This window comes from Pteropus medius, unplaced genomic scaffold (genome assembly GCF_902729225.1).
Source record: "Pteropus medius unplaced genomic scaffold, Ma_sr-lr_union100, whole genome shotgun sequence".
NCBI lineage: Eukaryota > Metazoa > Chordata > Mammalia > Chiroptera > Pteropodidae > Pteropus > Pteropus medius.
This window is the reverse complement of record NW_024354500.1, coordinates 31,475,128-31,485,630: the sequence shown is the minus strand read 5'-3', so window position 1 is coordinate 31,485,630 and position 10,503 is coordinate 31,475,128. Positions and strand designations below refer to the sequence as shown.

General features: G+C 37.4%; 1 protein-coding gene and 1 pseudogene across 3 annotated transcripts in view; both read right to left on the bottom strand.

Annotated features, from left to right (window-relative positions):
* Positions 1-1,490: 1,490 nt before the first annotated feature.
* LOC120594894 (mitotic spindle assembly checkpoint protein MAD2A-like) lies at positions 1,491-4,406 on the bottom strand (annotated as a pseudogene).
* CILK1 (ciliogenesis associated kinase 1) overlaps positions 3,305-10,503 on the bottom strand; it is a 52,179-nt gene continuing 44,980 nt past the window's right edge. For 2 of the 3 annotated variants that reach the window (XM_039852882.1, XM_039852883.1), the window contains exons 13-14: positions 7,905-8,027; positions 3,305-6,969 (exon numbers count right to left, since the gene is read on the bottom strand). In XM_039852882.1, the coding sequence (XP_039708816.1) occupies positions 6,815-6,969; positions 7,905-8,027 (278 nt within the window). In that variant the 3' untranslated portion in view covers positions 3,305-6,814. Of the gene's footprint in view, positions 6,970-7,904; positions 8,028-8,134; positions 9,468-10,503 lie in introns of those variants that run through there. The other variant, XM_039852884.1, reaches the window with a different exon arrangement.

Sequence of the window (10,503 nt, the reverse complement as noted above, 5' to 3'; positions counted from 1 at the left end):
TAGATACTATTATTGTTTTCACCCATGAGGTGCTCTTGAAAAGACCTAGCTTGAGAAGCCTGTGCTGGTAATTAATTGCGGCAGCACAATCAGATTTTTATTTTTAATAGATTTCTCTGGCAGAAGTGTGGAGAATGATTTGGGACAGTGTGGGGTCATCAAAGAGGCCTGTTAAATGTCCTCCTGAATTAAAGTAGCATCTTGAGTTTGGAGAAGATGGGTAAGAAAAGGTGAGCTTTAAGGAGGTGGAAAGTAAAAGATTTACTAATCAAGTAAAAGGAAGTTGAGGAAGAGAGGAAGAGAAAAAGTCTAAAATGATGCTGCCCCCTAACATACACATAGACACATTTCCTTTTCCCCCGTTCTTGTCTATTTTTTATAACATTTATTGTCATCTAACATAATATACATTTTATTTGTTGTCTATGTAGATTCGATAGAATGTAAATTCCACGAAGTTAGGAATTTTCATATTTTTAACAATATATTTTTGTATATCCTGCTCCTAGATATTCAGAGAATGTTTTATTGAAAGAATGAATGAATGATGCCTCTAGTTCCATGAAGCCTGTTGGAAGAGGACAAGGTTTGGGAGAAATAACAACAAGATTTTCTTTGATTCCTATGAGCCATCCAATTTGTAATGTCAACTAGACGGTTGTATAAAATAGTGATGAATCAAAAGGGAAGACTGAAATGGATAAACTGGCAGCAAAAAGATGAGCTTATCCATACATAAAGTAACAAAAGAAGCAAATCAAGAATAGCTGGGCACCCCAAGAGCCAGAAAAGTCACTTAAAAAATATGTGCAATTTTATCTTTCTAATTCTGACCTAACACAGAGATTGCTCAGTTTAACATGGGTAGGAGGCCCTATTTTCCCACCATACTGAAAATGATCGTTCTTTATTCATTTTTTCCAAACCATCTTTCTACAAGGATTCACTTTAATTGAACTAAATAAGACAAGCATTATTCTTCAATTTTTGTTAATAAGTCAAACTTTTATCTTCATTTCTTTTTTTCTAATTAGTTGAACCATATCACATTGCCGATAATTTACTATTTTTTTTTCTAACCTACAAAAATGACAACTTCATATGTCCAACCTAACAAAATAGGACACACATCATCCTATCAATCTTTTTACTTGAAAGAGAAACTAAGGGAGAATCATAAGACTCTATTAATTACACAGCCTTGTGGAGAAATAAGAAATTCTTCTAATAATTCTGCCATTCTATGCCAAGTAACCTTAGGTCATTTTATTCCTTGAAGTCCCTGAAATCATTCTATTCTTGGACACCCTTGGAGTTTTTCTCAGTCTGGTACAGTATCACTCATAGTGTCTATCTATATATCTGGTATATTTTTGGAGGCCTTGGCAGGTCCCCTCTGCCTCTAAACCTTCGCCTACCCACTCAGTAGCAAGTAAAATCGCCTCAACAAAAGTCAAAAGCTTTTTTTTTTTAAACATACACATTTACCCTTATTTATCACTGTCATTTAAAGCCTGATTTTATAAAACACTAAAAGACATTTTTAAGAGTTCTGTATCACCAGAATTTAAACAGTAGAAATATCGTTAGCTTTGTATGTGTAAGTTATGTAAATTAAAATCAAATAATTGGATTTTTTCTCAATATGGAAACTATACAAATGAAATAAATGGCAAAGGATCTAATAGCAATATTTTGTTATTTATAGATTACCAGTTACTTTAGGATCTAAACAAAGATTCTGAATATTCGGACTTCTTTTGCTGTGTTTCACATTTAAATATCTCCCTACCTATATTCTGAGTCAAGCTACTTGACCAAAAGGTCTGATTTAGGAAGGCATTTAGCTTTATAGCAAAAATTTTTCCAATCTGTATTTACCACCTTCAAAGGAATTGACATTATAGCGCAGATGTAATGTGCTGGTTTCCTTTTGAACGGTGTGCAAAAAAATATGTCCACCCTGTGGAAAGTCAAACAGGTACCAAAAAATGGGACAATTATGCATAGCCCAGGGAAGTATGTTGTTTCCCCATCTAAAAATTAACCAATGAAATAAGATACATGAACTATAGTTGACTTGGCTTCAGGAAAAACACATCTGAGAATTACATCATTTGTTCTCATCTCATCTTCAGTTATTGACAGGGATTTTGTAGGCTGCCAAGCTATTTACTTTGTGAACTGTAGTAGTGAAGGAACGAAGACGGACTTGCTCAGAATTGGTAATGAACTGTGGTCCCGCTCTTCCCATTTCTCAGGTACAACCAATCCTTGTCTGTATATATCAGCAGATTAAATGAACAGGACACTTCCAGCTTTGGCAGGAAGGTGACTGTAGCTGTGATCTGTCTGATCACTGAGCGGATTTCATCTTGGATAGCCTTGAGACTTGTCTGGGTGTGCTGTCATCTTTGACAGTCTTGTCATACTCAATATCAAATTGCCATCTTTCAAGGACCTTGCCGCTTTCAATATTTGAGATGACTACCACCAGTTTCTGAAATGAACACTTGTATAACCGATCTTTCAGTTGTTCCACGTTATTTATGTATTTCGAGCTCAGGATCAGTAGTTACAAACAAGGTGAGTCCATATTTCTGCATTCGAGTAAAGGTTTCCGATAGCTATATGCCACACTGATATAAAATGCTGTTGATGCCAAGTGAGAACTCGGCCACGATTTTGGCGCTCCCGCGCAGCGTGAGGCCTTGCTCCCAGAGAGCTGCAGCACCGTGGCCAGGCCTACAGACGCGACGCGCGCTCACTCGCTGCGCTCCCCTAGAGCTGGAATCTTTGGTGCTTCTGAAGGGGCACAAATGCCAAAGGGTAGACAAATGCTATTACAGTCGGGTCAGTTCTGATGGCGAGGGGCACGTTTAGGGATTCACCAATACAAGTTTGATTGGTAAATCATGTTCCTACAAAACTCTTTCAAGGATTCAAAGAATGTTTGGGAAATGAATTTTCTGTGGAATCCTGTATGTAACTCATGAAGTTACGAGCTTCTTTTGAGGCTTTATATTGTACGTGAGTGTGCTGTGAAAGCTAAAAACATACAAAGTAGGCATTAATCATGATGAAATCAGCAACAGGAATTTTTGATTTCCCCCATTTTTAATGTCCCTAGTCACTTTACGAAAAGCTAAATTAAAAAAAAAATTACACATTGCAGGATAACTCTTCATACTGCTACTCTAAGTGTATGTTCCTCCATCAAGGAGAAGTTAAAAAGTATCAAAGTTCCAAATTAAGAAATATTAAAGTTATCTTTTAATTGAAGAATGTGACAGAAACACTCAAATCAATTTTTCTTAAACAGTAACTTTATTTGGAGCAGAATTTTTTTTTAATGTAAAGTTAATGTTTTTAAATACATTAGGACAAACTATTTAAAGAGCAACATTTTATTTCAGAAGGGGCTTGCAATAAGTGGTTTTCTGTCCTATCTTCTCATCATTATGAATATTTGCTTTATAAATAATTATATTCTTACTTACTCCCTTGTAATCAAATCAGGTGACAAATTGCTACCAGTGATGAGCTATCTGAGATCAGAAGACTATTCAGGTCATTTTAAATTCACATTAGCACAGTGTCTAAAAGAAACTGATAATACAGATTAATGTGATATTTGCCTCCGGTTTGTCTTCTCAATGGTTTCCATGAGACGGTCCTTACAATAAATTATATAAAATACAGTACTTTGGTTGGAAATTATAAAAATAATTCTAAAAATTAACCACATGTATTAAACAAGTTGCTACAGTATGCTTTAAATGATATATAATAATTAGTATGTCAAACATTTTCTTATAAGCATATTGCTTTTGGCCATACACTGAGCTAAAACATACAGTCTTTCTTTTTCTCTCCTACCTAAATGGCACAAAACAATGGCTTGATGGAAGGGAAATTGCTACTTTATGAGAAAACACGGTGCCCATGAACTCCAACACTACTGGTATTTGTACTTAAAAATGAAACAATTCTTGACAAAAACAAGAATTGTTTTGTTTTACATGTGTTGCCTTGATTGTATTCAATTTTGGATAACCCCAGAAGATGATTTAGTGTTGATTTATTAGATGTATTTAGTCCTTTGGGCAAGAGATGTGTCTAAAAAACTGTTTGAAAATCAATTTGCTTCCTATTTAAATCCTATCATACATGAGCTGGGTGAGGGCTTAGTAATTCATGAGATTTTTCTGTAAAACGAATGATCACACCAAGAGTAGTTTTTGTGCCTGTGCAGTTTTCCTGCACTTTACATGTGTGCCCCTTGGCTCAACTGAAGTTTTGTGCACGAATGAGAGCCATCCCTGTACCATTTCCTGGTATCCCAGAAAGCTTTCTGACTGGAAATGAGGTATAGTCATGGAGGTACAATTAAACTTGTCATTCATCTTGGTGTCTTGCATTACATTTTATAATTCTTTAGTAATGAAAAAATACATGCAACTGGCAGCATTTCATATTCACTTAACAAAAAATGGTCACTATTCCCTTCTATAGTAAACAGCTTGTATACACAATTTGTCCTTTACCCATTTCAGGGAGAAAAAAAGAGTACTTTAGGATTTTGCTAGTTCTTTAGAATTTACATTGTTTTTTTTCAGTCTTCTAGGTTTCTCAACTGCACATAAGGCTTCTTGATTTTCATATGCATAAATGTGTTTAGCTTCCCAAGGGAAGTTGTTTGCTGATAAACAAAGGAAAGAGTAAAAGGAAAGAAAGTGAAATACTTTCTGAATTTGGGCCTTATAAAAGTATCAGAAAAACCACTTTATAATGTATAATAACCAAGTAACTAGGTTTTTCAATTAAAAAAAAAATGTAATGACCTTAACATAAGCTAGAGTGCCTAGAATATGGTATTCACAATCCATTTGCTTCTCTAAAGAGTATTTACAATTTAAACCCAGCTTTCCAGCAAGCTGGGTAAGGTTACAGATCAATTTATTTTGTAGACATAATACAGAAAGGGAAAATAAATATTAACCTCAGTAAAGGACTCATCTCTGAAAACACATTTTCTGTTGCTTTAGATAATGAGTTGAGAATATAATACAGAAATGAATTCAGTTTCAAGTTGTGCTTACACATACATATTTACTTTCTGAAGCTCTGCCGCCAGTTTGTTAACAGGAAAATATTACCTATCAAATCCACATCCATTATGTGCTTTTCTCCTGCCCCTAGGGATCATAGTGCTTGCTCAAGTAAATCTTTGAGCCAGATACTCCAAAGCAGACATTGCTCCCAATTTTAGGTCACACCTCTTTGGGAGCTATGGCAATTGGTTCAAGCTACCATGTATTAATATATCGAAGTAATAATTTACCAATTTAATAGGTTGAACCATATCAAAGTGTCAATATTTATTTTAACCTACAAAATTGACAATTTCGTGTGGTTCAACATGCTATATCCTGGAACCACATGAGAATAGCTTGAGCCCTGGGAGAATGAGTCAATACACTATTGAGATTATACCGAGTTCTCTGGCGGTGACCTTTCCTCTTGCCTTTCAGGTAACCATGACCAGAGAGGCAAATGCGCCCTAAGGAGGTGGATGAGAGTGGACCTTTTGTCTTTTTCTGTCTCCAAACTAGCTTTGTCATTTTTAAAATTGCTGTAAACATTCCTCTCAATGGAACAGCCGTGGCCAACAAATAGAGTTCTCATTGTTGAAAGAAACTATGCAAGGGTTAAGAGTTGAAATGTGGCACGCTATGACACTAATATCATGGTAACTGTGACTTCCTAGATTAGTGGAACCTCTGCCATAAATCTTTTCTGCTCCCCAAATTGCCCTGAGATTTTGGCTAGGACAGAAGGTTATTCATTGTCTGTCACTAGCCAGGCCTGGAGAACTGAACTGAATGAAAAATTCTATCAATTATAATAAAAAAAATCTTCTGCTGCTTTGAAATTTAGTTTTTTGGTCATGCATTTTGGCAGGGATAGCAATTTAGTTGACTGTATTAACCTTTAAGTTGAGAATCTTGTGGCTTGAAATCTTCCCTTTTATGGGAAATGAGACAATTTGATTTCAAAAATGAAAGAAATAGAATGTAATGGCATAGAGCAAGATAAAACCTAGTTTCATTTGTATATCTCAAATCATGATAAAGTGTATGGTAAAAATTTCAAAAAATATTTGGAGTTCTTTCATCTGGGGAATAAAAACAAAACAAAGTGCATTACATAAATACTTCAGAACAGCAAAACGGCATCAAAATATCGAATTAATAATAACATGACATTGAAAAAAACAGATCATTTTTCTAGTGTTGGTGTCAGTCAAGAAAGTCAGAGGTACCTAATGTGCCACATTTAAAATTTAATTACGTCACAAATATCTGCACATATTGAGTAAATAACCCTTTGTCACATAGTCTTAAATTGCACCCCTGTTGCAATACTGCATCAATATTATTACTGTTTTAAAAATCTGTATAAAATATTATCTGGAACCCCAAAAGAAAATCAAGTAATCTTTAAAAAGTTTGTTACAAAGTTGACTGTATAAAATGCTAAAACATAATCCATATATACAAAATGCTGCTATTTAAGAAAATAACGGGACCCAGTTTTAGAATAAAATAATTTTGTACAAAAAAAGGGTATTGCATTCAAATCAATATTTAAAAAAAAAAACTTTAAAAAAGAATATTGAAATGTCTTAGTTCAGAAGAATAACTACAAAGTGTTTGTTTGCTTTTACACCATCCAAAAGTTTTCTGCAGGTAGAGTGCCAGTTGGCTGAGGGACAGTGTCCTGCTTTCCCCTGTAAAGGGCTTTATGACAATCATCGCCGAGACGCGTACTTGGAAGCCCAGTCTGTCCGGCCATGCACTGGCTGGGCGGCTGGTGGCCGTGGGATCAACCCAGGAGTGCTTCTAGGCTGGGTATGGAAAAAAGGTCGCCCAGGATGAGGTCTCACAGCCTTCAGGGAAGAATAACCTGCAATGAAAGAAAGGTTGGCTTGATTGATAGGAGACCCATGCAAACAAAGTACTGATAAGTGCAAAGTGCCAAAAAATATCAGAAAATGAGAGTTCAAGAGGAACATTTTCTCAGACCAAAAATACTGGTGTCATTCCTGACTCCTCTCTTTTCCTCATATCCCACTTGTAATTTGTCAGCAAATCCTACTGGCTCTACCTTCCGCTTACACCCAGAATCTGACCCAACTCAACTATTACCACCCTGGCCCAGGCCAACACCATTCCCTGCCTGGATGATTGCAACAGCCTCCCAATTGGTTTCCCTGCTTGCAGCCTTGCTCTCCCCTCTCAGTCTAGGGACAACCTGCGCTTGAGTGAACCTGGAAGATGAAAGTCACATCACCTCACTCCTCCGCTCAAAACCCTCCAGTGGTTCCCATGTCGCTCAGAGTCAATGACAACATGCTTTGTACCGTCGGGCCTCTTACCACCTCTCTGATCTCCTCTTCCTACTCCCCTCCTCTCATTCAGACCACTCTTGCACTCTGCCTCGTTATTTGTTGAATATACTAGGCTTGTCCTGTCTCAAAGCCCACGCACTTCAGAATCCCATGTCCGAACAGTCCCACCCACGTTGTGTGGCTTACTCACCTTCAGAGCTTTACTCAGCGTCTCCTTTGCTACCCTATCTAAAACTGCAATCCATACCCTGCACTCCAACCCCCACGTTCTCTCTTTCCTGCCAGCTTTATTTTTCTCCTTAGCACTTATAAACATCTTATTCGGTTGACTTATTGTCTGCAGAGTGTAAGTTCCACAAAGACAGGGAGTTTTGTCTGTCTCCTTCCCTGGTAGATCCCAGGCTTATGACATGCCTATTCACGCCTACAGAGCAGGTGTTCAATGACTATTTGTTGAATCAAGTCATGAATAATCTGAAATAGAACGTACCTGGGGAGGGGTCTGGAATAGGTGCCAAGTGTACCCTCTGCATAGCAGAACCAACTTCCTTTTTCAGAAAGGAAGGGATATAGTTTCCAGTCAGTCCGCTAGAACTCGTTGAGCCGGAACCAACTATTCACCAAAGCAAAAGCTCATTAGTACAAAATCATGTGCACATGACACCAACAGCATTAAAGGACAGTGGTGCAGAACAATAAAGAATTAGGTTTTTATTTTTGGGGGGGAAAGAATTATGATAAAAGCAGTGAATTCAGAGCACAGCATTCCACCACACCACACTATCGGAAAGATTGAGTGGGATGGGGGGAGTGTGTATCAAGGACAGTGCTGCTCCTGTGGACTGCACCCCAGTGGAAGATGCTTGGTTTGTTTAAGAAAAAGGAAGCTTGTCTCCAGAATAATGATAAGAACCATTACTAGGCTATAGAAAATCTTGGCCATGACCTCGAATACACAGAGGCTGGAAGTTACTCCAAAAGGGGGGTGATGGGAGTAGAGTGGAAGGCAATACTGACGCTTAAAATATACCAAGGCACACACTAAAAATAAAACAGCTCACATTTACTGAATGTTCAGTATGTACCAGCAACTAAGCTAAGTGCTTTATATAAATAAAACTCATTTTTAATCCTTAAAAAAAGGGAAAGCTTGAAATTTTATTTTTTTTTAGTATAATTGATTCAGCCTGTTCTGAAATACGCTTTTTCCACTTGATAATATAGAATAGTTACCTTCCATGTCAGTATATGCAAATTCGAGAATATGACTAAAATAAAATTCATTTAACTATTCTCTTATTGATCAACACAGAGGTTATCCTAATTATTTACCTATTACAAGTAATTTTCCACTAAATATTCTTGTCCATAATCAGAAAAATTAATCATTATTAAAATGTATTAAAATCATTCACTTTTTATGTCATTTCCATCTTGAGAGCGCTTTAAGGGCCGAAATTGTATGCTACTCATCTTAGTATTGTAGGAGGTTAATGGAATGCCTTACATATAGCAAGTAATCAATATATATTGGAAGGGTGAATGACTGTCTATATAAGCCTTATGATTAAGGCTTAAAACTACACAGGGAATGATGAAGAATGGTACATTGGCTATTATGCAAATGCAAGTTAAAGCCATTAAGGAAGGAGTTATGGAGTGGTAGGACTGCTCTGTGTCTTCACAACACAGAGCCTTGTCAGCAATCGCTTAAGGGTGAGCGGAAACCATGGTCTGGAATGTATGTGTGAGGAGTTGTGTTGGCCAGCTGGAGCACATTTTGCATTTTGGGTGAATAGATAGATATGGAGAAAAAGGAGGAGAGAATTTGAGCAGGTAAAGTGACAAAAGGGAAAAAACATACAGTCAACGAACACAAGAAAAGATGCTCAACTTCATTAGTAAATGAGACATGCAAGTTTAAGCCACAATAAGATACCATTTCACACCCACCACATTAGCACCCATCACATTTTACAATCTTGACAGTACCAAGTGGCATCAAGGATGCAGCACAACTCCCCTGCTCTGCTGGAGAGCAATTTGGCAATATCTGTGAAGTTGAAGATGAGCAGACCCTTTAATCTAACATGTTTACCTCAGACCCAGAGAAACCCTCACATGGGTGCACAGCAATGTCCATTTCAGCACACTTTCTAACAGCAAAAATTATAAACAACTTATATGTTCGTCAAGAATAGAAGGTATAAATAAATTACGGTCTAGTAGAAGTAATAAATTATACTATTACGTAGATATATATTATATATGTTATAAGGTATATAATGTGATATATATTTTATATAATTGCTATATATGTACCTGAATTATTAAAATGAGGGGAGAGCCAGGATTATATACATATTTTAAAACATGCAAAACCATACTATGTATCTCACACATATTTTTAAAAAAGCATGAAAATAATAAACACCCAAATCAAATGGGGGTGCATGGAGGGAGAAAAAGAGGGAAAGAGAGGGAAGGCCTAGACGCTGGGCTTTGTGTCTGTTTGCAAAGTTTGACTTCTTAACTTATGGTGGGTATGTGGATGTTGATGCACTTTCTTTCGTGTTCCTTAAAATAAATGAACACTTAATGGATAAAGGCACAGAGACATGAAGCCCAGATGTTCACATGGCAAGGTGGAAGGGGAAGCAGCACAGAGCAGGGGCTGCCTGTGTGAGGAAAAACAATGAGGGAAACTGATGTGCTGGAAACAGGGTTAAGTCAGCCTGGAATGTCTCCGAAATTCATACGTCTATTAAAAAAAAAAGTGGGGAGAGCCTTCTAAATGATCTTCCGACCAGAAGTTCTGATGCCCTGGGCTAAGGCTGGGTCATCAGATGGAGGGGACACCTGGAGCAAGGCAGACCAAGTCGAGTTTGACTTCTAGAGGTTGCAGGGCCTCTGAAGTCGAACTCCGTAAAACTCTGTGAAGTTATTTTTGCTTTTCCCATTAGCCAGGGAAGATTATGCTCTTCTCCCTAGCTACTCTTCAAGGCAGACCCCATGGGAGCTGCCTGAGTCCCCAGGGCCTGGTGCCATGTGCATGCTGGCGAGGGAGGGGCACAGGCCTGGAAAAGAAG